This window comes from Rhinoderma darwinii, chromosome 2 (assembly GCF_050947455.1).
Source record: "Rhinoderma darwinii isolate aRhiDar2 chromosome 2, aRhiDar2.hap1, whole genome shotgun sequence".
NCBI classification, from domain to species: domain Eukaryota; kingdom Metazoa; phylum Chordata; class Amphibia; order Anura; family Rhinodermatidae; genus Rhinoderma; species Rhinoderma darwinii.
In genome coordinates this window covers 12,605,983-12,632,906 of record NC_134688.1, presented here as the reverse complement: position 1 = coordinate 12,632,906, position 26,924 = coordinate 12,605,983, and the positions used below count along the sequence as shown (strand labels likewise).

General features: G+C 41.7%; 1 protein-coding gene across 1 annotated transcript in view; it reads left to right on the top strand.

Annotated features, from left to right (window-relative positions):
* Positions 1 to 26,924, top strand: part of GDPD4 (glycerophosphodiester phosphodiesterase domain containing 4) — a 96,528-nt gene that overhangs the window by 35,962 nt on the left and 33,642 nt on the right. Inside the window, exons 5-9 of the mRNA XM_075851359.1 lie at positions 9,702 to 9,761; positions 11,408 to 11,506; positions 13,456 to 13,549; positions 15,943 to 16,088; positions 17,186 to 17,268. Of these exons, the coding sequence (XP_075707474.1) occupies positions 9,702 to 9,761; positions 11,408 to 11,506; positions 13,456 to 13,549; positions 15,943 to 16,088; positions 17,186 to 17,268 (482 nt within the window). The remainder of the gene's footprint in view (positions 1 to 9,701; positions 9,762 to 11,407; positions 11,507 to 13,455; positions 13,550 to 15,942; positions 16,089 to 17,185; positions 17,269 to 26,924) is intronic.

Here is a 26,924-nt window from a genome sequence, read left to right as displayed (position 1 = left end):
ATTACCCACACACAACAAATGAGGGCACACGTAGGTACGAAACCTATCGGACTCCCATCGGCCAATGCGACGCACACCCTCATCATCCAACCCCCAAGCCCCGCTTCAGTAGCCGCGCCGATCCTGAACGAGTGAGACGAGTAATACCCCTGCCCCACGCCAACCTCAGCCAACATGATGTATCACCTCATGTACTAATTGTCTTTGTGTAACATCTAAATGTTGTGCTTTTTTCTAAGTCATTCATTTGTAAACTGCCTGAAGAAGGGGCCTCTGTGCTCTGAAAGCCGCATATAGAACCTTTATGGTTAGCCAATAAAGGTATCATACCTATTATACTTTTGTCTTTTTTGACACAAAAGTATTTAACATTTTATATTGTCTTTGGCTAACACGGTACTACACTATTTTTTACTGTACTTCGTGAAAATGGAGGATACCCCAATGTACCGAACACAGATGGATCTTAAAAACCTACTGAAGAAACTGGCACAACTGAATAGCGACATATTCTTCCTAACCAGATGCAAAAAGGAGAATCTTATCCCCAAAGGCCTCATGATCAAGAACCCAACGGAATATACCTACAACACTCACTTTTCACAGAAACTTTGCTACAGATCATCTGAAAGACTGCGGAATCACTTTATTGGATTTTTTTACAACAAGAAAAGAACCATCCAAAATGAGATTAATTCCCTAAGTGATACAATACAAGGACCTGGATCAAGTCTAACCAAGCAAGTATTAAAGGAATTCTACAATAAATTACAAAATCAACTTATCATCTGCAAACAAAAAAAACTCCACAGACTAAGGAAGAAATCGGGTCTCAAAATACAAGAAGGAAAGCAAAATCCACATAACCATTTGGATATACCATCCTCTGTTGTAAACCTCTCTCAGTATGAACCAAGCAAAATGGAAATGAATGTTCTATCTAAAGGACTTACATTTTGTCCCACTAAACCACTTGACAGAGCCCAGTTTTGCAGTGACGTGGAGGAATACTTCCGCAGACTGCGGCTGAAGGAATTCTTTTCTGACAAAACAGATATGACATCACAAGCCGGGATGGGAAAAGAAACATCAAGAAAGAAGAAGACGACAAACTGGACCCCGCAACCTGGATACAATCAAACTCTGGATTACTACATAGACTGCTTCAGAAAAAAAGTTAAATCTGAGATCTTGGACCAACAACACAAAGTAACACACAATCTCAGCATGGAGGAAAGGAATGCAACAAAATCACTAAAATCCAACAGAGACATCATCATCAAACCAGCTGATAAAGGAGGCGCTGTAGTGATTCTGAATACATCCGATTATATCCAGGAGGCACACAGACAACTCTCAGACAGAAAATACTACACCCTGCTTAATGAAGACCCCACCAAACAATACACAGTAGAACTTGTCCGTATCATCAATAATTTCAACGCTGTATCAGACAGTTTAATGGACCTTATACCGGACAATCCCAGAATGGGAACATTCTACATGTTACCTAAAATACATAAAGAAGGCAATCCAGGGAGACCAATCATTTCAGGTGTTGGGACTTTAACTGAGAATATTTCTGGCTGGGTGGAAAATCTTCTAAAGCCCTTGGTGAGGTGCACACCCAGTTATGTTCAGGACACCACAGACGTTCTCTGCAAACTCTCAGCTCTAGGTCCACTGCCAGAGGGAACAATATTGGCAACTATGGATTTGGAGTCTCTGTATTCTAATATCCCCCATGAGGATGGCATAGCCGCATGCCAACACTTTCTTCAAAAGAACAATCTAGCGACAGAGCCAGCCCTACAACTCACCAGGTTCGTACTCCATCACAATTATTTTTTATTTGACAAAGACCTATATCTGCAATGTATGGGAAGCGCTATGGGTAGCAAAATGTCACCACAATATGCTAACCTGTTCATGGCCAAACTAGAGGAAGAGTTTTTATCAACCTGCACAACTAAACCTCTAGCATATTTCCGTTACATTGATGACCTGCTGATAATCTGGACAGGCTCTGAACATGAACTGCTTTCTTTCCATAAAAACTTCAACAAGTTCCATCCTACCATCAAACTCACTCTCAACTACTCTACATCTCAAATACATTTTCTGGACATGACCATATACATGAGAGACAATACCATACAAACAACAATCTACCATAAACCTACAGGCCGTCCAGCATATCTGAGATGGAGCAGCTTCCATCCGAGACACATAAAGAAATCCATCATCTACAGCCAGGCTCTGCGATACATACGGATCTGTTCAGACTGTGAAGACACAAAACAACACCTGCTATCACTGAGGAATACATTCTTACAACAGGGATACCATCCAAGGATTATAGATGATCAGATCTACAGAGCAACAAGAATTCCAAGGAGCAATCTTCTGGAGTACAAAAAGAAGGAAGACAACAGCAGGGTTCCCCTAGTGGTCATATACAACCCCCAAATGAACATCTTGAGGAAAATTGCTGCTGATCTCCAACCTATATTTAACAAAGACAATAAACTGAAGGAAATATTCCCAGATTTACCACTCCTTGCCTACAAACAGCCACCAAACCTAAGGAATCTCCTGGTCAGAAGTGCCCTCTCACCACCATCAGAGACTGGCACTTTTCCTTGCAACAGTAGAAAATGCAAGACCTGTACCAACATCTTGTCATCAAACACCAACCAGATACCAAACACGCAGCAGGACTATAAAATCACTGGCACGTTCTCCTGTACATCCTCCAATGTAGTGTACATGATCCTGTGTACAAGGTGCATAGATAAAGGAATCTACATTGGAGAAACAAAAACTACAAACCAGGATGAATCTTCACAGACATACAATAAAACAGGAGGTGGATACACCCGTGGGAAAACACTTCTCTGGACCAGACCACAGTTTGGCAGATCTAAAGGTACTCATTCTGAAGGGTCATTTTAAAAACAACAGAGAAAGAAAAATTTGGGAATTCAAGATGATGATAAAATTCCAGTCATTGACACAAGGCCTCAATCTAACACCAGGATTTATGAGCCACTACATGGACACACGTCACGTCCCCCATCAGACTGACTCCAGATGCCTTAACTCCTAAGTCATCACCCCTATAACCTCAGTTTTATTGCCCCGGCTTATCTTAATGATGTATCACCTCATGTACTAATTGTCTTTGTGTAACATCTAAATGTTGTGCTTTTTTCTAAGTCATTCATTTGTAAACTGCCTGAAGAAGGGGCCTCTGTGCTCTGAAAGCCGCATATAGAACTTTTATGGTTAGCCAATAAAGGTATCATACCTATTATACTTTTGTCTTTTTTGACACAAAAGTATTTAACATTTCATAACATATAGCACCAAATTGATACTCGGACAAAAACGAGCCATTCTCATGACGGAGCAATGGCGACTCCGGCACCCCACCCCGTGGCTGAAAAGCAACCATACAAGCAACCGGACACATCGCCGACCCCGGAAGGGCATAACACTACCGACCCACTTGATCAGTCTTGGACCGCCGCAAAACAACTCTAGTCTATCCCCCCACAGACCCACATCTGGGTCACATCTTGGACACATCCTGGAAAAATCCTGGAAACCCCGTAATTTAAATCCAAACGCCAAACCAGCAACAAAACGATTCACTTTAGCCAGGGAAAAACCCCGCCTCCCCATCATCCCCCCAACCAGTACAACCATGCTACCAGCCTGTCCTTCTTCGTGCTGACGTTACCCAAACTCTTACCCACTGCTGCCAACAAGCCGAACAAGCGCTCCAAGTCGCACTAGCCAGCGACCGCCCAATCAACCGTTCCCCGGTACCGAAATCAGATCCCAGAGATGCTCCGGGCAAGCCAAACCGAACAGCTCCACTGCCGGTGCCAATTGACGAAATCGATCCCACTGCGAGCGAGAAAGCGCATCAGCAATACAATTGTAAACCCCTGGTACGTGCACCGCAACTACCCGCGTGTTTAAAAACAAGCACACCAAAACTAGATGACGCAAAAACTGAAACCATAGGTGGAGAAGAAGCTGATAAGTTGTTAATTGCTAACACACCCCCATGTTATCGCCGTGGACCCGAACCTTTTTATCCCTGAGCTTGTACCCCCAAACGGTCACCGCAACCACCATGGGGAACAGCTCGAGCAGGGCCAGATTCCGCGTAAGACCACTGGTCACCCAGCTGTCCGGCCAGTTCCCCGCACACCATTGACCTCCTGCATATGCGCCAAAACCACCGGCCCCGCCGCATCAGTAAACAGCTCCAACTCGCCCATATCGTGTACCTGTGACATCCACAGCGATCTACCGTTATATTGCCCTGGGAACGCATCCCAGACCTGCAGATCAGCCCTGTGATCCAAACCAATCCGCACAAAATGGCGGGACGCCCGGATACCCGCCGTCGCTGCCACCCATCGCCTACTAAAAATTCTACCTATTGCCATAATCCGACCGGCAAAGTTCAACTTCCCCAGCAGCAACTGGAAATCGCACAAAGTGATCTTCTTCAATCGTCACCTCCTGCCGCAATGGCAGTAATTTATCCTCAGGAAGCCTGCACTGCATTGCAACTGAATCAATTTCGATCGCTTAAAAAACAAATGGTAGAAACCGGGCCCTCAGTTGTACCAGGCGCCAGAGGGATTCCAAAATCCGTCGCAACCTTCTGCAATGAATACAATACGTTACCGCAAACAGGGGAACCGCTAGGGCCGACGCACAAAAAATCATCAAGCAAATGTATTAATGAATCCACGCCAGCTACGCCCTTCGTCACCCATTCCACGAAACTACTAAATGCTTCGAAGCATGCGCAAGAAAGAGAGCATCCCATTGGAAGACACCTATCGACATAAAACCCCCCGTTCCAGAAGCAACCCAACAGCCGTTGGCTCTCTGGATGTACAGGCAGCAACCGAAAAACCGCCTCGATGTCAGTCTTTGCCAACAATGCCCCGGGCCCCGCCTACCACACTAACGCACCGCTGTGTCGAATGACCCGTAAACAACCGAGCATAAGTCGTTATCTATCCCGTCATTCACGGACGATCCCCTGGGAAAAGACAAATGCTGAATCAGGCGGAATTTATGAGGCTCCCGCTTTGGCACAAATCCCTAGGGGGATACCACTAGATTCTCTATCGGCGGCTCGGCAACAGGCCCGGCCCTGCGACCCAACGACACTTCCTTCAAAAGCTTTCCCGAGACGACCGCCGAGTGCAAATAAGCCGATTTAAGGTTGCGTCGGGTAACCAAAACCTCATGTGGAGGAGGAGGGATAACAAAACCACACAAAAACCCTTCGTAAATTAACCTGGCTGCAACTCTATCCGGACACTCACTTAGATACCGGCCCATCCTTTCCACCCTCACCGGCGACCGCCCCTTGACCAACGGCAGAAGACTGAGGGCCCGGCCCCTACCTTTCCGCATGCATATTGCAGCCCCATGCGAGGACCCGTTGCACTCCGAACAGACATGCTTAAATCTACACGTGGCACCAAACTTACATTGGCCATCGTTGAATTGCCAGCAGAACCCCAACTTTGACCCAGAGCCCTGTCCGGACTGACTAGACTGACCACCTTGGCCAACGTTCCCGGGAAAGGACTGCTTAACCGGGGCCGTAACTCTTAACCACAGAGCAATATCCTTTTGATCCCACCTGATCGTCGGCCGGACCACCTTCCGCTGGAGAAATTGCTCATCGTACCGCAACCAAGCCTGACCCCCGTACGCCCGATAGGCCTCCCCGATAGCATCAAAATAACAAACAACGCCGGGCAATTTTCCGGCGCCTTTTCTTCGATCACGCTTGCCAAAATAGCAAAAGCTTGCGACCAATTGACGAACGACTGCGGGATAAGCCTATACCGCCGACGTTCCTCTTCCTCCTACTCTCCTCCCGCTTGCCCTTATCCAATTTGAATTTAGCAAGCGGCAGAAGAGAAAACATTTTCACGTGCTCGTCCTTCCAAATCCGGTCACAGACCTCCTGCTTAAGGTGAGCCCCTAAAGGGCCCTCAAAACAGACATAAACCTCGCCACGAGCCCGATCGTCAAGCCGAATTCTATCCCCATCCTTCGGCGCCTCGGTTTGGACAGACACTGCTACAGCATCCTTGCCCCCGGAACGTCACCACCCACGGACCGCGACTGTACCTCCCGAGGACCTTCCCAAACCACCACCGGGGACCCCGCCGGAAATACAGGCACCGCTGCCCTATCTAAGCGCCCGACCAACTCGCGCAAACAACCCACTAAATCTGATAAGCCATCGCTCCCGACCACGCCACCACCGACAGCCGATACTTCCGCGCTCGCTGCCCCACCCCCAACACCCGACATGAGAATTGCTGGATACGGTAGAGTAGGAGTTATACACTCACCAGGCTGCCCAGGCGCTGTGTTCCCGCCAGCCGGAAAATTCTGACCGCGTTGCGACTCATCCAGCTCTCCATCTTCCAGATCCTCTCTTGCTGCTGATTGGTACTCGCACCGACATCTCTGACACAGGGATCCAGGCACGCTGGCAGAGGAGCCGACAACATGCCGCCCGACCTTAGGGACCCAGACTTCCGACCGAACCTGTTGCCGCGTCGTCGTTGCCGATCTTGACGTCCTCACCGATGCTCTCGAGGAAGCCTGCCCCCTGGCCGGAACATCACCATGTGGGGCGGCCGTGGACTGCATTCCGAAAACTGCCTCTGAAGGTGGAGGCGTGACAGGGAGCCCGGCCTGCGACTCCCTGTTAACCGCCGAGCTCCGTCGCGGCTGGGGATTCCTGCCAGGACGCAGGCCCTGGGAGGAGGCGCCCGTCCTAGCAGCCTGGCCTACAGCGTCCTTAGAAGGGCTCCCCCTGCGACGCCGGGCCCGCGGGGCCACATCCGGACTCAACCGTTCAGGTGGGTGGGACCTCCGGGAGCGGCGGGGTGACCTAGCCTGAGCCACCGCCGCTCCCGCCGACACTCTCTGCTTTATCGGAGCAGGGGCAGTAATCATCATCTCTCCCCCCACCACCCTGTGACCAGCGTTTGAGAAAGGGGCGGGGGAGGGAAGCGCATCCATGCGGGCCGCCGACACAGAGCGCCGGGGCTCGGCGCGAAGACGGGCCCGCCCGAGGGATCCGGGCCAGCGTCGCCACTGACTCCTCCAGCCAGCCCGGATCGTGATACGCAGCTGCTGCCCGCAGCTGCTCAAGCAGCAAGACCAGAGACGCCGTCAGGTAAGCAGGAGCAGGGGAGCTGATTATCTTACTTGTTGTTCCTCCCGCTGCTTCCGGCTCAATGCCGAAAACAGCGGGAGGAACAGATAACACCCCCGGCTCCTCCCCGCTCCATCTCCTCCCTCTCCCTGCCTCAACTAACCCTCTCTTCCCCTATTGGCTGTCCTTCCTATGGCAGTCATGGAGGCTTACCGTTAAGTTTATTTTACAGAGTATTGTCTAAACAGGATACAATTGTAACAAACCCTCAGCTGTGGTAAGTATTACGTCTAGGTTTTCAGCCCCTGGATGTGTTCTCGTTCACTGACAGAAAGCAGTGATCTTGAAAATGATGATAAATTGGAAGTTGTAGAACTTCTCATTAAACAATAATTAAAGAGGCTCTGTCACCAGATTTTGCAACCCCTATCTCCTATTGCAGCAGATCGGCGCTGCAATGGAGATAAGAGTAACGTTTTTTTGTTTTTTTAAACAAGCATTTTTGGCCAAGTTATGACCATTTTTATATTTATGTAAATGAGGCTTTCTAAATTACAACTGGGCGTGTTTAAAGTAAAAGTACAACTCGGCGTGTATTATGTGCGTACATCGGGGGGTTTTTACTTCTTTTACTAGCTGGGCGTTCTGACGAGAAGTATCATCCACTTCTCTACACAACGCCCAGCTTCTGGCAGTGCAGACACAGCCGTGTTCTCGAGAGATCACGCTGTGACATCACTTCCCCAGGACCTGCATCGTGTCGGACGAGCGAGGACACATCGGCACCAGAGGCTACAGTTGATTCTGCAGCAGCATCAGCATTTGCAGGTAAGTCGATGTAGCTACTTACCTGCAAACGCTGATGCTGCTGCAGAATCAACTGTAGCCTCTGGTGCCGATGTGTCCTCGCTCGTCTGACACGATGCAGGACCTGTGAGTGACGTCACAGCGTGATGTCTCGAGAACACGGCTGTGTCTGCACTGCCAGAAGCTGGGCGTTCTGAAGAGAAGTGGATGATACTTCTCGTCACAACGCCCAGCTAGTAAAAGAAGTAAAAACGCCCCGATGTACACACATAATACACGGCCACTTGTACTTTTACTTTAAACACGCCCAGTTGTACTTTAGAAAGCCTCATTTACATAAATATAAAAATGGTCATAACTTGGCCAAAAATGCTCGTTTTAAAAAAAAAAAAAAAAACGTTACTGTTATCTACATTGCAGCGCCGATCTGCTGCAATAGGAGATAGGGGTTGCAAAATCTGGTGACAGAGCCTCTTTAAGCTTACATAAAACCAGAGTATTACATTAACCCCCTGGGGGTGCATTGCCTCAAATGGGCGCAGAGTTACATCCAGTGGATGGCAGGGACACAGGAGGTGTGCCTGCGCCATCAGCAGCAAGTTCCGGCTGTAAATACAGTCGCCAACCCGTTGCAGCGACCGGAATCAGAAATAACTCAGATTTGAGACATTTAACCACTTAGATAGCGTCCGCGGTATCTAGGTGGTTAGACAAAGAGAGGGGGTTCCCTTTGTCACCCCATCGGTACCCCTGTCAGTTCATTACTGACGGGTATTAATGCTTTGGCCCACACCCGGCTACATCGTTGAAAAATTATAAAGCTATGGCTCTCTGAATGTGGCAATGCAAAAACGAAGACAAAAAATGAATGCGGTCCTTAGCGCCAAAATAGGCTTGGTCCTTAAGGGGTTAATGAGAACCCCCATCCATTCACATGTTTACATTTCAATAGGTATAAAGTGAACCCTGAGGAAAGATGCCTTGAATGGCCATAATTTCCTCTTTTAATGACCGGTGGTAATAATCTGCCAAGCACAAAAGTCTCTATTCTAGTTGTCTAATTCTCAGGTTACGCAGGATTTTTCCCCATTGTCACATTTTATCAATGTCGATAAAGTTATCAGTATTCAAAAGTCTCCTGGACAATTAAAATTTTTTAACTTGTCACATTTCGTTAATATCGATAAAGTTATCCGTATTCAAATGTCTCCTAGAAAGCATTTAAAAAAATTAACTTGTCTCGTTTTATTAATATTGATAAAGTTATCAGTATTCAAACATCTCCTAGAAAGCAATTCAAAAATTTAACTTGTCACGTTTTATTAATATTGATAAAGTTATCACTATTCAAAAGTCTCCTGGACAACAATTGAAGGAAATTAAACTTGTCACGTTTTATTAATATTGATAAAGTTATTAGTATTCAAAAGCGTCCTGGAAGGCAACAAAAATAAATAAAAAATTCTAAAGCACAAAAAAAAAAAAATCCCCAGCAAAAAGTCCTCTACTATGAAACGGTTAGAAATTCTGTTTAACCTTTCAGACATATATCTGTTTCTGGGAAAGCTGGGTAAATATAAAGATATATGTTTATATATTTATTACGGGTACGGTTTAGCGTCATGGGCATAGGTTGGCACTGAAGTAACGGATTACTTTTTTCTTTTAGGTTTTGGCAGTATGTCTGCTCTCAGAAGGTCAGCAGCTGTACCTGCATTGGAGCCACAAGGTAATTAATGACCGTAGAGGGTGCACTAACTTAAAATGAACGCCCACCCGTGAACACCATTTTTTTTTTAAACCTAAATAGCTGTATAATTCTGTGTCGATTAATTTCTTATTACATCTTTATAGAGGTCGGTGCTCCGTTTTTCTGATACAGAGCTCCAAATCCGCTCCATAGACATAGAGTTACATGATACAATCTGCCGGCCTGCAGTCACCACCAGAGGGAACTCACTGTATACTCTTCACACATTGAACTCAATAATAAATCAGTATGCAGTTAGCCCCTAAGCACCCCCTAGTGGTGGTCGCAGGTAACCAGAATTCTATCATTAAAAGGGATATCCGAGCCTTATAAAAATTCCCTAGTTTACTGGAAAATAAAAAGCTACTACTCCGCTTCTAATCCCCTGCAGCTCCAGCACCACCGGTCCACAGTTCTGAGCCGGCCTTGGCTAACACTGACTGATCTGTAACGTTCTGCACCGGGATGTGACCTATCCAGCCAATTATTTCCTGGAGTAGTCGTGTACCGGTACAGAAGATCACAGCTCCAGACAATGTAAACCGAGACAGGCGGGGAACCGTGGACTGGCAGATGTCACTGTCTGTGGGTATGTGGACCCACAAGGCCGTACCGCCGTTACGGAGTAGCAGCTGGCCAAACAACAGTGTTTTTCCGAGTCTCTACAATGTCCAAGCACAAGGATACCTGTAATAGTCCAGACAGTAGCAAGACTAGGCTCAGATGGTACTTTGATGGCAGGTGATGCAAAAAGTGGCAGGAGGAGGTACCAGGCACGGCAGATGACACCAGACATGGTGTATAACCACATGCGTAGCAGATGGCACAACACGACTCCAACACTAGAGAGGGCACAGGAACAAATGCAGCACGGGATACAGGTAGCAGGGCACGGGAACACTGGGAACAGGATACGACTAAGGGACCATTTGCAAGACTAACATAGAAATACAAACAAACAACGCTCAGGCAAGGAGTGAAAGGGCAGGGCCCTTTTTATAGTCCAGTGTGATCTGGCAGTAATTAGTAAATTCTTTACATGTGCGCGCGCTGGCCCTTTAAGGCCAGGAATGAGCTTATGCACGCACCCTAGTGGTTACTGCAGGATGGCCGCATGTGCTGGCATCTCCGGGGAGAGAGACGTCGGCGGGATGAGAGGGGTCTGTGGTCCGGCGTTACAGCAGAGCTTGTGTGGTAGATTAGAAGAGTACTTTTTTTTAGTAAATGAAACCATTTGGAGATTAAAAAAAAAAAAATTGAAAGCCCAGACAACCACTTTAGTGGATAAAATTATGGCTACCTGCAGTCACCACTAGAGGGAGCATACAGCATACTGTCATATTATATAGTTCAATGCATTAGAAGTATGCATTTAGCACCCCCTAGTGGTGGCTGCAAGCAGGCAGCATGTTATCTTTTAGATCTATGATTATGCAGGGGATTTGGAGCTCTGTTTCAGTAAAACATAGCCCAAACCACTATGAATATATATTAAGAAATTAATCAGCACAGAATTTTGTCCCTAAAAACGATATGATGATTAAAGGTGGAGATTCACGTTAATAAATCCTGTGATCTGTCGTGTTGACATTTTTTTCTGCTTACCATTACATTTCTCTTTGCAGGGCGGGATGCTGTTTGTCTTGATCTTCTTTATTGCCGCTCTCGCTGTCCTGTCTAATTTATGGGGTGAAGAATGGGCAGCTGTTGGCCTCTCGTTCCAGGTATTACATTACAAAGGAGTCCAGTAAAGATTGTGCCAATTTCATTAATGGAAAACTGCTGACAAAATTTAAAAAAATGTGCCCTATTATGTTAATAAAGTGCAATATTGTAATAGGTTTATTTACCTTTAGTATTTTATTTATTTTATTTTCTCATATTTTTCATTCTGACAGTTTCCTGAAATACTCAATACCATTATATTTCATGGTCAAATTTGGAGGGAGATGCTCTTTCTCTGCTGCCTCCCTCCATATGACAAAGGCTGCACTAAAAACAAAGCTATTGATATTTGCATAGAACCCCCAAATTCTTCAATTAGTATATAAGGGTAGCTGACTCCACTCTGGGGTCCCTAGAGCATTCTACCCCAGTCTCTGGATTTTTGTCACATCGTCAACGGTGCGTATCTCTACCCAAAAAATGGAAAATGTGTCAATGGTGGGGAAATTGCAGCATAAAACATGTATAGAAACGTGTTGTTATCCATAGAAGCAGTTTTGTGGTGCCCAATACATTGCACACATTTGCATGGTGCCCCAAACACCTTATACTTCACTTGCTGCATCACTAAGTAACTTTGTAAATACCTTGAACTGATCATAAATTACAGCCTGTTATGTACTCCAGAGCTCCATTCACAGTTCTGCAGGCTTCAGACCTAAAATCTCCCAGTATTCCTTGCTTTTTCAGTGTCTGTATGGAGCTCGCTTTGGTGATTTGAAAAGTGTTATTTACACCATACAGGAAATAACTAACTCAGGATCAGTACAGGTTAAGTAATGTAATGTATGTACACAGTGACTCCACCAGCAGAATAGTGAGTGCAGCTCTGGAGTATAATACAGGATGTAACTCAGGATCAGTACAGGTTAAGTAATGTAATGTATGTACACAGTGACTCCACCAGCAGAATAGTGAGTGCAGCTCTGGAGTATAATACAGGATATAACTCAGGATCAGTACTGGATAATAATGTAATGTATGTACACTGTGACCCCACCAGCAGAATAGTGAGTGCAGCTCTGGAGTATAATACAGGATGTTACTCAGGATCAGTACAGGATAAGTAATGTAATGTATGTACACATTGACTCCACCAGCAGAATAGTGATTGCAGCTCTGTAGTATAATACAGGATGTAACTCAGGATCAGTACTGGATAATAATGTAATGTATGTACACAGTGACTCCACCAGCAGAATAGTGAGTGCAACTCTGGAGTATAATACAGGATGTAACTCGGGATCAGTACAGGATAAGTAATGTAATGTATGTATACAGTGACTCCACCAGCAGAATAGTGAGTGCAGCTCTGGAGTATAATACAGGATATAACTCCGGATCAGTACTGGATAATAATGTAATGTATGTACACAGTGACTCAACTTTTGATGTCGATTAATTCTCTATATAAACTGTAAAATGGTGTTCAAAGGTAGAATTCGCTTTTAAGAAAAAAAATAATTAATTGTGACAAAACAGAATGTATTTGCCTCACAGTTTTGCTGAAGTTTTTCTAGAGTGTCATACTCTTAAAGTGAGCTTAAAAGGGTTGTCCAGGCACGGACAACTGATGACCTATCCACAGGATAGGTCATTAGTATATGATCGGTGGGGGCCCAACACCCAGACCCCACACCGATCAGCTGCTCCCGGGCGCCGGATTTTATGCAGGTTATGCTGTATTCAGAGCCGGTAGCAGATGGCTCCGACCACTGCAGCTCGGCCGCTATTTCGTGGCTGGAGCCTATGGCTTTCAGCATTGACATCCAGTGCCCGAAGGCGGCCGGAGCAACTGATTAGCGTGGGGTCCGGGCGTCGGACGCCAGTCGATCATATACTGATGATCTATCCTGTGGACAGGTCGTCAGTTGTCTGTGCCTGAACAACCACTTTAAGTGATGGATGAACTTTCAATTATATTTTCATGCAATTGTTTCCTATACAGGTGACTGCTCCGTACCTCCACATTGGATCTCTAGCGGCAATGACTCTCTTATCTTGGCCAGTAGCGCTGTATTTTGTCAGGATGAATACGAAACGTAAGATGGTGGTTGATCTTCGTTAAAGGGTCTGTCTAGTTTATAGTTATAGAGGGTGTCCTCTTGACCAGAGTGGAGAGCGGTTACATAGAGCGTCTCTCTCTCTCTGGAGGACCTGTCCTTCCTGTATTACACAGAAAACACATTGATATGAATGGACACTGTGCAATACTTAATTTCTCCTGTGATGGCGCTGCAGGAAAATTGAACACGTGCTGCCACAAATCACAGCTGATCGCTGAGGGTCCCAGCAGGTAGACACTTTGTGATTTACTTATTGTCCAAGACTCTTCTAACCAGTATAGATTGTCCATGGTGGAGAACCCCTTTAATAATAATAAGCATAGTGAAGGCTCCTCAGTGCAGTCCTACAATACCGCAACTAGCTCCTTACCACCCAACGACTTTAAAGGAGACGTTCCAGTGCAAAATGAGAAACTTTGAAGTCTACATTAAATGGGAGAAATAGTTTTATACTATCTTTGGCCCCTTTTGCTTCCAATTTTGCAAAGTAGTACAAAATAGGCAACCTTTGGCATATGTTTGGCCCACAAAAAACAACGGGATACTTAATAAATACATTCCTATACTTTTTTTTTTTTACTAAATTAGGCTCCATTCACATCACATTTTGCCTATATGTTTGGCGTATATAGCGGGTAAGGCTCTTGACGTATGCATTTAATGTATCCATGGGCAATAACGTATACCAACCAGATGTATGATAAAAGAGTGTCCTTTTGGCTTACATGTGGCTGGTATATGTCTGAATACCATTTTCTATGCAGATTTGAGAGTCATTGGCAGACATATACAACTTTTATTGGCATCTAGTTGTACACATCTGGGGCAGACGTTCAGCGGCACTCTTTAATCGGTCCAATGCCCAAATGGAATGTGAACCTAGCCTTACAGGCCCAAAACCTGAGGCTGCACTACTGATTTCAGTGTTTTCCTCATAGGGAATAATTGGAGAGAATTTGCAGTGATTTACTGCGATATCCTGTCGCCATATAGACATAAAATTAAAGAAACCATGGCTGCCAAATAGATCTCACGCACATTAATGTGCACTTTTGTGTGGTTTTTCCGGTCATGTGTGAACACAACCTTATGTTTGTACTTCCAGGAATAAAAATAAAAGCAAAATATAATTTGTAATCTTATCCGTGTTAAAATTTGGCCCCCAAAAACAGACCTCAGGGGCTAGAACACTGTGGGGAAAGTAATTTGTTTCCATGCCACTGGTGCATGCAGCTTACAAAGGCAAAGATGTCTATATACAGATCCATGGACAATGGAAGCGGCATGTGGACATTGATACGGGATCCCTCCTCCACCCTGCAGCTATAGTCCCCAAGATTTGCTTTCAGAAGCCCTACCTTATTCATTAGACCGCAGTTCACACTTTTCAGTCTTCTGAGACTTGGTAGTTGTTTTATTTTAATGCTCTTGTACCAATATTTTATTTTCTCCATTCACCTTCAGAGCTGTTTGCAAAATCCTGCTGGTTGCCCTTGGAAACAGTCAGCAGTTTAGCTCCACCCCATTGTCAGTCTTGTGACCTAACTGCTAGGCTCTAACTGTATCACTGTTATCTAAGCTCCCACAATGCACTGCTCTCGGGTGACACATAACATAAGCATTAATACCTGGAAACAATATTTGTAATGACCCCGCTCTGGAAACCCAAGTAACCATTGTATATGGCGTCACTTAAAGTCAGCCACACAAGTTGGATTATGATCAGCCATCGCGACCTATCAAGCATACATCAGATTGTTCGTACAACCGATCGCATGCCGGGTGGGGGGGGGGGGGGGGCGCTTGCTCGAAGGGGCAAACAATCTGTAATCAGACGGTCATTCCGTACACATAGTTGTCAGCCAGGTGTTGGACATTTTGCACGACTTTTATCAAATGTGTATGGGCAGCTTCAGGAAAACACGTCACCCGCATTTGCTTTGAGGCTGTCTGGGATCCAAAGAAGTGGACAGTGACATCATTTTTAAGAATAATATATTGGCAAGTGACATCATTCTGTTAGAGGATCTTAGAAAAAAAATATTTAATTTCCGTCTCTGACCTCCTATTGACATCAATGGGAGGCAGAGAAAGCATTTTTTGCGGCGGATTTTTCCCACGGTGCTCACTGGCCGTGGCCGAAAAACGCCAAGAAAAACACGGCAAATGTTCTGCCGGCAGGTCAAAATCTGCCTCAAAATTCCTGAAGAACAGAAAAACTCTGCGTGAACAGGGCCTTAGGGAGTCTGAAGGGGACTAGTCAATAATCACTATTGGATTATCCATTTTTAGTGGCGCTTCCCCTTTAAAATGTAAATTTTTAAAATTTATTTTTCATTTTTACTCTTTATGTCTGTTTATATTTTCAGTCTCTCGGGTGATGATAATCAGTCCGTATATCGCCATGCTGCTAGTTCTGTATTTCTTACCACTGGGGATGTATTCCCCCTGCATTAGAGAGAAGGGGACGCTTGGGGCAAAACCATTGCTAATAGGACACAGAGGATCACCGACGGTGAGTGTCCACCTGAGGGCCAGACACTTGCGTATGAACTTACCGTAGAGAATCCTTACAGCCTGGTGGATAGGAGACTTCTCTGTTATAGATATAAGGGTCATGTGGTCAGCCCGCCTCTCAGACACTCGACACCTTACCGATTTTGCATTATCTCCCATATTTGTTCAGCACAGCTATATAAAGCATCACTCCACTTCTGAATATCATGTTACATCATCGTACATAAGAACTTCGAAAATGCTTTTCTTGTCTTTTATTACTTCGGTTACATCCAGAACTGCTTTTCTGTTGGAATCTGTCAACATCGTGCTGACAGACACGCCCCTAATAGCTAATCTGACAATACAATATACTAAACTAAACCCTTTTGTATTTCATTCTGGGAGATATATCATTTTTTTCAGACTACTCTACAGTTCCTCCTGTAAACACTGTGGGAAACGTTTCTAAAAAGATACATTTTGCTGCCCTTCTTTTTTCCGGCGCTATTAAAGATTTTTTTTAAAACCGGACACAAGAATTTATGTGAATTTTTAAATAATGGTGGCCAATCAATGACACCAGAAATGTTTTAACCACACCCCCCCCCCCCCCCCAAAGAGTTGAAAACTGACGCTCAAGGAGCGCACACAAATTTTGGCAATCAGACACAATATAAATGTGGCCCATCTCAATTTTTTCTGTCCCAAATCTACTTAAAACAATAATGTGCCCCAGTATCTTTTATAGTCACCCTGTGTATAGACACTGAACCAGCAAGGGAAGCAGGGAGATGTGAACTCAGAAGCTGACCTGAAACAAGCAAAACTATGATGCAGCTCTGGATGTGACTGGAGTATAAAACTCCTTACCTTCCTAAATCTGCTAGCACTGCATCCTGTAGGATGTTTTTTGTCTCCTCTTTGTACAGGTTTTATAGGGAAGCACAGATTTAGACAACCCCTATCCAAAAACATTATTAGGGTCCCCAGCAGGGAGTTACCCTATGATCAGCTTGTGAGATGGGGTGAAGTTGTACATATGGGAAGCACCTATACATTACTTAGTAAGGAAAATAAACTCTCTAAAAAGTATTTTGTCTTATTCCACTGCAGTTTGCGCCGGAAAATACCAAGATGTCCTTTGAAAAAACCATTGAGCTTGGAGGTGACGGCCTGGAGACCGACGTCAGAATCAGGTAAGGTCTAATCCACAAACTCTTTCTAATATCCGCCATGTAAATCCCACCATATCCGAAAAACTGTGCAAAAAAAATGATGTTTCTTCATCTATGACTTTTAATACACGATGGCGCACATGTATCAAACGAAATTCACCAGATTTTTTTTCATTTTTATCTACAGCATGTACGACAGATTTGAGTGGGCGCAGCAAATAGCGGCAATGGTCACGCCAAATGTATAGTCTGCTAGCACCATATTTACAGGCAAAATTATTGGAGCATATATGACAACCATGCTGTGGCATAAGGAAGAGAAGTGTGTCCAGTGAGTTGTACGAATATAATACGGAATCCATGATAAATTTGGCATAAATTGCGACAAAAACACCACTACTTGCTCTTCCTTCATTATTACGACACTATTGATAAATCTCCACTATTTGTGTATCGAATAGTGGCAACAGGGCCGGATAATAAAGAATGGGGTCCGGAGCAACAACTAAAGCAGCCGCCGTCCTCGTAATTTCTAAACAATTCTCATAATTTCAAAATATATATATATATATATATATACACAACGGTACATATGCACTTTGTAGACAAATCTTTACACCTAAATACTGCCATAAAATGTCTACACAATATTGCCATTCGGTACCCAAATAATACCTCCATACTGTATCCAAATAACACCTTTATACTGTATCTAAATAATATCCCCATACTGTATCCAAATAATACCTCCATACTGTATCCAAATAATACCTCCATACTGTATCCAAATAATACCTCCATACTGTATCCAAACAATACCTTCAGACTGTATCCAAATACCTCTATACTGTATCCAAATAATATCTCCATAATGTATCCAAATAATATCTACATAATGTAGCCAAATATCTCCATACTGTATCCAAATAATACCTCCATACTGTATCCAAATAATATCTCCATAATGTATCCAAATAATATCTACATAATGTAGCCAAATAATATCTTCATACTGTATCCAAATAATACCTCCATACTGTATCCAAATAATATCTCCATAATGTATCCAAATAATATCTACATAATGTAGCCAAATAATATCTTCATACTGTATCCAAATAATATCTACATAATGTAGCCAAATATCTCCATACTGTATCCAAATAATACCTCCATACTGTATCCAAATAATATCTCCATAATGTATCCAAATAATATCTACATAATGTAGCCAAATAATATCTACATAATGTATCCAAATATCTCCATACTGTATCCAAATAATATCTTCATACTGTATCCAAATAATACCTACATACTGTATCCAAATAATATCTCCATACTGTATCCAAATAATATCTCCATACTGTATCCAAATAATATCTCCATACTGTATCCAAATAATACCTCCATACTGTATCCAAATAATACCTCCATACTGTATCCAAATAATACCTCCATACTGTATCCAAATAATACCTCCATACTGTATTCAAATAATATCTCCATAATGTATCCAAATAATATCTACATAATGTAGCCAAATATCTCCATACTGTATCCAAATAATACCTCCATACTGTATCCAAATAATATCTCCATAATGTATCCAAATAATATCTACATAATGTATCCAAATAATATCTTCATACTGTATCCAAATAATACCTCCATACTGTATCCAAATAATATCTCCATAATGTATCCAAATAATATCTACATAATGTATCCAAATATCTCCATACTGTATCCAAATAATATCTACATAATGTAGCCAAATAATATCTCCATACTGTATCCAAATAATATCTCCATACTGTATCCAAATAATACCTACATACTGTATCCCAGGGGTCTCAAGCACGCGGGCCGCATGCGGCCCCTGAGGCTGTCATCTGCGGCCCGCGGGACACAGAGCCGCTAGTATCGGCTTTGCTCCGGGACTCTGTGGAATTCCCTGACATTGCTGTCCATATATGGACAGTGTTGTCAGGGTCTTCCCCAGAGCGGAGTCCCGGCAGAGCACTAGTATCGGCTCTGCTTCGGGACTCTGTGGAATTCCCTGACATTGTTGTCCATATATGGACAGCGATGTCTAGGGCTTCCCCAGAGCTGGACAGTGATGTCAGGAGCACAGCTGGAGTCCCAGTAGGAGCACTACTAGCACTCTGCCCGGGACTCCAGCTCTAGGGTTGCCCCTGACATCTCTGTCCATATATGAACAGTGATGTCAGGAGCAGAGCTGGAATCCTAGGTAGAGTGCTAGAAGCGGCTTTGCTCCGGGACTCCAGCTCTGGGGAAGCACCTGACATCACTGTCCATATATGTATAAAAGAGTATCCGGCACACCAATTTTGAAACAAAGGTATTTTTTATTTTGTTTTTGTTTTTAATGCCAGTGGCAGAGTGCGACGTTTCGGTCTAAGTGACCTTCATCAGGCACTGGAATAATTAAAGAACAGTAGTCAATACGAGAATGTATATCATACAATACAAGATATAAGGGAAGGGGGGGGGGGAAACAACAAGAATTACATCAAAATAAATTTGAACAAAGCAGTACAATTGAGTGGTGGTATCTGAGGACACAGGTTAAGGAATAGAAATGACATGAGTGTAATTATCCACTCAATTGTACTGCTTTGTTCAAATTTATTTAGATGTAATTCTTGTTGTGACAATATAATGCTTTATCCATACCTGTATTTGGATGTTTTCTACCTACTCCTGATTGTAGTTGTGTTTATTTTTACTCATTATTTCACTTATTGTTTTCTTTGCCTTTTGGAGTTTGATAAACCTTAACGTCTTTATACACTTGTTCAGAGTAACATGTATTTATGTAGTGATTTTTATACCCTTTTGTTCCCCCCCCTTCCCTTATATCTTGTATTGTATGATATACATTCTCATATTGACTACTGTTCTTTAATTATTCCAGTGCCTGATGAAGGTCACTTAGACCGAAACGTCGCACTCTGCCACTGGCATTAAAAACAAAAACAAAATAAAAAATGCCTTTGTTTCAAAATTGGTGTGCCAGATACTCTTTTATGTTTGGGTTGGGCCCCTATCCGTGCAAAACTTCACCCTTCCACGTATCTGGTGCTGTCTGAACCTATACACAAACTGTCCATATATGGACACTGATGTCAGTTGCTTCCCCAGAGTTCCGGAGCAGAGCCTATACTAGTGCTCCGCTCTGGGACACCGGCTCTGGGGTTGCACCTAACATCACATTCCAGTCCAAGAGGATCCCCTGACGTCACTGTGTATGGACAGTGACATCAGGGGCTCCTCCAGCAGAGGAATCCCTGGCCAAAGCGTTGGCAACGCTCTGGCTGGGGATTCCACTCCTAGAGGGAGCCCCAATGGAGAGGTCTAATGGGGGTGTGTGTGTGGCACTATCTACAAGGGGTGTGTGTGGCACTATCTACAAGGGGTGTGTGTGGCATATCTACAAGGGGTGTGTGTGGCATATCTACAGAGGGCACTGTGGCAACATCTACAGAGGGCACTGTGGCAACATCTACAGAGGGCACTGTGGGTGTGTGGCAGTATCTACAGAGGGCACTGGAATTATCTAGGGGTGTGTGGCAGTATCTACAGAGGACACTGTGGCAGTATCTAAAAAAGGGCTGCCCAATCTTGACATTTGTGTGTCTGCCAAACGCTGCCAACTGTATCCAAATAATATCTCCATACTGTATCCAAATAATATCTCCATACTGTATCCAAATAACACCTCCATACTGTATCCAAATAATATCTCCATACTGTATCCAAATAATACCTCCATACTGTATCCAAATAATATCTACATACTGTATCCAAATAATATCTACATACTGTATCCAAATAACAACTCCATACTGTATCCAAATAATATCTCCATACTGTATCCAAATAATATCTCCATACTGTATCCAAATAATATCTCCATACTGTATCCAAATAATATCTCCATACTGTATCCAAATAACACCTCCATACTGTATCCAAATAATATCTTCATACTGTATCCAAATAATATCTCCATACTGTATCCAAATAATACCTCCATACTGTATCCAAATAATACCTCCATACTATATCCAAATAATACCTCCATACTGTATCCAAATAATATCTACATACTGTATCCAAACAATATCTACATACTGTATCCAAATAATAACTCTATACTGTATCCAAATAATATCTCCATACTGTATCCAAATAATATCTCCATACTGTATCCAAATAATATCTCCATACTGTATCCAAATAATATCTCCATACTGTATCCAAATATCTACATACTGTATCCAAATAATACCTACATACTATATCCAAATAATACCTACATACTGTATCCAAATAATACCTCCATACTGTATCCAAATAATACCTCCATACTGTATCCAAATAATACCTCCATACTGTATCCAAATAATATCTCCATACTGTATCCAAATAATATCTCCATACTGTATCCAAATAATATCTCCATACTATATCCAAATAATATCTACATACTGTATCCAAATAACAACTCCATACTGTATCCAAATAATATCTCCATACTGTATCCAAATAACACCTCCATACTGTATCCAAATAATATCTTCATACTGTATCCAAATAATATCTCCATACTGTATCCAAATAATATCTCCATACTGTATCCAAATAATACCTCCATACTGTATCCAAATAATATCCCCATACTGTATCCAAATAATATCTCCATACTGTATCCAAATAATACCTACATACTGTATCCAAATAATACCTACATACTGTATCCAAATAATACCTACATACTGTATCCAAATAATAACTACATACTGTATCCAAATAATATCTACATACTATATCCAAATAATACCTACATACTATATCCAAATAATATCTCCATACTGTATCCAAATAATACCTACATACTGTATCCAAATAATCCTCCATACTGTATCCAAATAATATCTCCATACTGTATCCAAATAATATCTCCATACTGTATCCAAATAATATCTTCATACTGTATCCAAATAATATCTCCATACTGTATCCAAATAATACCTCCATACTGTATCCAAATAATATCTCCATACTGTATCCAAATAATATCTACATAATGTATCCAAATAATACCTCCATACTATATCCAAATAATACCTCCATACTGTATCCAAATAATATCCCCATACTGTATCCAAATAATATCTACATAATGTATCCAAATAATATCTCCATACTGTATCCAAATAATACCTCCATACTGTATCCAAATAATACCTCCATACTATATCCAAATAATACACTGTGGCAACATCTACAGAGGGCACTGTGGGTGTGTGGCAGTATCTACAGAGGGCACTGGAATTATCTAGGGGTGTGTGGCAGTATCTACAGAGGACACTGTGGCAGTATCTAAAAAAGGGCTGCCCAATCTTGACATTTGTGTGTCTGCCAAACGCTGCCAACTGTATCCAAATAATATCTCCATACTGTATCCAAATAATATCTCCATACTGTATCCAAATAATATCTCCATACTGTATCCAAATAACACCTCCATACTGTATCCAAATAATATCTCCATACTGTATCCAAATAATACCTCCATACTGTATCCAAATAATATCTACATACTGTATCCAAATAATATCTACATACTGTATCCAAATAACAACTCCATACTGTATCCAAATAATATCTCCATACTGTATCCAAATAATATCTCCATACTGTATCCAAATAATATCTCCATACTGTATCCAAATAATATCTCCATACTGTATCCAAATAACACCTCCATACTGTATCCAAATAATATCTTCATACTGTATCCAAATAATATCTCCATACTGTATCCAAATAATATCTCCATACTGTATCCAAATAATATCTCCATACTGTATTCAAATAATACCTCCATACTGTATCCAAATAATATCTCCATACTGTATCCAAATAATATCTCCATACTGTAGCCAAATAATATCTCCATACTGTATCCAAATAATATCTCCATACTGTATCCAAATAATATCTCCATACTGTATCCAAATAATATCTCCATACTGTATCCAAATAATATCTACATACTGTATCCAAATAATACCTACATACTGTATCCAAATAATACCTACATACTATATCCAAATAATACCTACATACTATATCCAAATAATATCTACATACTGTATCCAAATAATATCTACATACTGTATCCAAATAATACCTCCATACTGTATCCAAATAATACCTCCATACTGTATCCAAATAATATCTCCATACTGTATCCAAATAATATCTCCATACTGTATCCAAATAATATCTCCATACTATATCCAAATAATATCTACATACTGTATCCAAATAACAACTCCATACTGTATCCAAATAATATCTCCATACTGTATCCAAATAATATCTCCATACTGTATCCAAATAATATCTCCATACTGTATCCAAATAATACCTACATACTGTATCCAAATAACACCTCCATACTGTATCCAAATAATATCTTCATACTGTATCCAAATAATATCTCCATACTGTATCCAAATAATATCTCCATACTGTATCCAAATAATACCTCCATACTGTATCCAAATAATACCTCCATACTGTATCCAAATAATATCTCCATACTGTATCCAAATAATACCTCCATACTGTATCCAAATAATACCTCCATACTGTATCCAAATAATACCTCCATACTGTATCCAAATAATACCTCCATACTGTATCCAAATAATATCCCCATACTGTATCCAAATAATGTATCCATACTGTATCCAAATAATATCCCCATACTGTATCCAAATAATATCTCCATACTGTATCCAAATAATATCTTCATACTGTATCCAAATAATATCTCCATACTGTATCCAAATAATATCTCCATACTGTATCCAAATAATACCTCCATACTGTATCCAAATAATACCTCCATACTGTATCCAAATAATATCTCCATACTGTATCCAAATAATATCCCCATACTGTATCCAAATAATGTATCCATACTGTATCCAAATAATATCCCCATACTGTATCCAAATAATATCTCCATACTGTATCCAAATAATAACTACATACTATATCCAAATAATACCTACATACTATATCCAAATAATATCTCCATACTGTATCCAAATAATCCTCCATACTGTATCCAAATAATCCTCCATACTGTATCCAAATAATATCTCCATACTGTATCCAAATAATATCTCCATACTGTATCCAAATAATATCTCCATACTGTATCCAAATAATCCTCCATACTGTATCCAAATAATCCTCCATACTGTATCCAAATAATATCTCCATACTGTATCCAAATAATACCTCCATACTGTATCCAAATAATATCTCCATACTGTATCCAAATACCTCCATACTATATCCAAATAATACCTACATACTGTATCCAAATAATAACTACATACTGTATCCAAATAATACCTCCATACTGTATCCAAATAATACCTCCATACTGTATCCAAATAATATCTCCATACTGTATCCAAATAATATCTCCATACTGTATCCAAATAATATCTCCATACTATATCCAAATAATATCTACATACTGTATCCAAATAACAACTCCATACTGTATCCAAATAATATCTCCATACTGTATCCAAATAATATCTCCATACTGTATCCAAATAATATCTCCATACTGTATCCAAATAATACCTACATACTGTATCCAAATAACACCTCCATACTGTATCCAAATAATATCTTCATACTGTATCCAAATAATATCTCCATACTGTATCCAAATAATATCTCCATACTGTATCCAAATAATACCTCCATACTGTATCCAAATAATACCTCCATACTGTATCCAAATAATATCTCCATACTGTATCCAAATAATACCTCCATACTGTATCCAAATAATACCTCCATACTGTATCCAAATAATACCTCCATACTGTATCCAAATAATACCTCCATACTGTATCCAAATAATATCCCCATACTGTATCCAAATAATGTATCCATACTGTATCCAAATAATATCCCCATACTGTATCCAAATAATATCTCCATACTGTATCCAAATAATATCTTCATACTGTATCCAAATAATATCTCCATACTGTATCCAAATAATATCTCCATACTGTATCCAAATAATACCTCCATACTGTATCCAAATAATACCTCCATACTGTATCCAAATAATATCTCCATACTGTATCCAAATAATATCCCCATACTGTATCCAAATAATGTATCCATACTGTATCCAAATAATATCCCCATACTGTATCCAAATAATATCTCCATACTGTATCCAAATAATAACTACATACTATATCCAAATAATACCTACATACTATATCCAAATAATATCTCCATACTGTATCCAAATAATCCTCCATACTGTATCCAAATAATCCTCCATACTGTATCCAAATAATATCTCCATACTGTATCCAAATAATATCTCCATACTGTATCCAAATAATATCTTCATACTGTATCCAAATAATATCTCCATACTGTATCCAAATACCTCCATACTATATCCAAATAATACCTACATACTGTATCCAAATAATATCTCCATAATGTATCCAAATAATATCTACATAATGTATCCAAATAATATCTACATACTGTATCCAAATAATATCTACATACTGTATCCATACAGTCCCTGGTGGTCCGGGGCAGTTAACATTTTTATGTTCCTCTCCTAGGTTGTTCCTGCCGGTCGAATCCTTGTGGGCACCCTAGAAAACAGGGGCCCTGGGCAATTGTTCAGTTGTATCATTATTGTCCATAGTAACTAATAGGATTCCAGCTTTCACATAATAGAAGTGATCTGACTGATTGATAACGGCGGCACTGACACTAGTGTTTTGTCCTTTCTAATTTCTATGACAACTTAAAAAATGGGACAAGAAAATGGGGGTTTCATGACCGGTGGAGTTAGCAGAGAGATTGTCCCATTAGATGTTTGAGGAGATAAAGGTTTTACAAAGTGGTGGCTCCAGTTGTAAGATCTGAGGCAGGGATTGTCCTCGGTGTAGCATTTATCTGTAAATGAACTGATGGGACGGAGTCCAGCGATTAATTCTGCGGTCTGATAAAGGAGATGCTGCTCCCCCCCCCCCAGCACGACAATCTCCGTGTGAACGAGGAGAAGGCTGAACGGCGAAAAACCTGAGAGCAAAATGGCCCTTAAATAATCCCCCCCCCCTTACACCAGAAACCAGATTATCTATGATTTACTGATCTATATCTGAAAAAAGAGAATAAGACTTCATCTGTACAAGATGTAAAAAGATCACAGTGCACCGCATTATCCGACCACATAGAAATCTATACAGTGTCACATTAATACCAGACAACTCTTAGGCTGGGTTCACACGAGCATGTTCGGTCCGTAAAGGACGGAATGTATTTTGGCTGCAAGTCCCGGACCGAACACACTGCAGGGAGCCGGGCACCTAGCATCATAGTTATGTACGACGCTCGGAGTCCCTGCCTCTCCGTGGAACTACTGTCCCATACTGAAAACATGATTACAGTACAGGACAGTTGTCCTGCAGCGAGGCAGGGACTCCTAGCGTCGTACATAACTATGATGCTAGGAGCCCGGCTCCCTGCACTGTGTTCGGTCCAGGACTTGCGGCCGAAATACA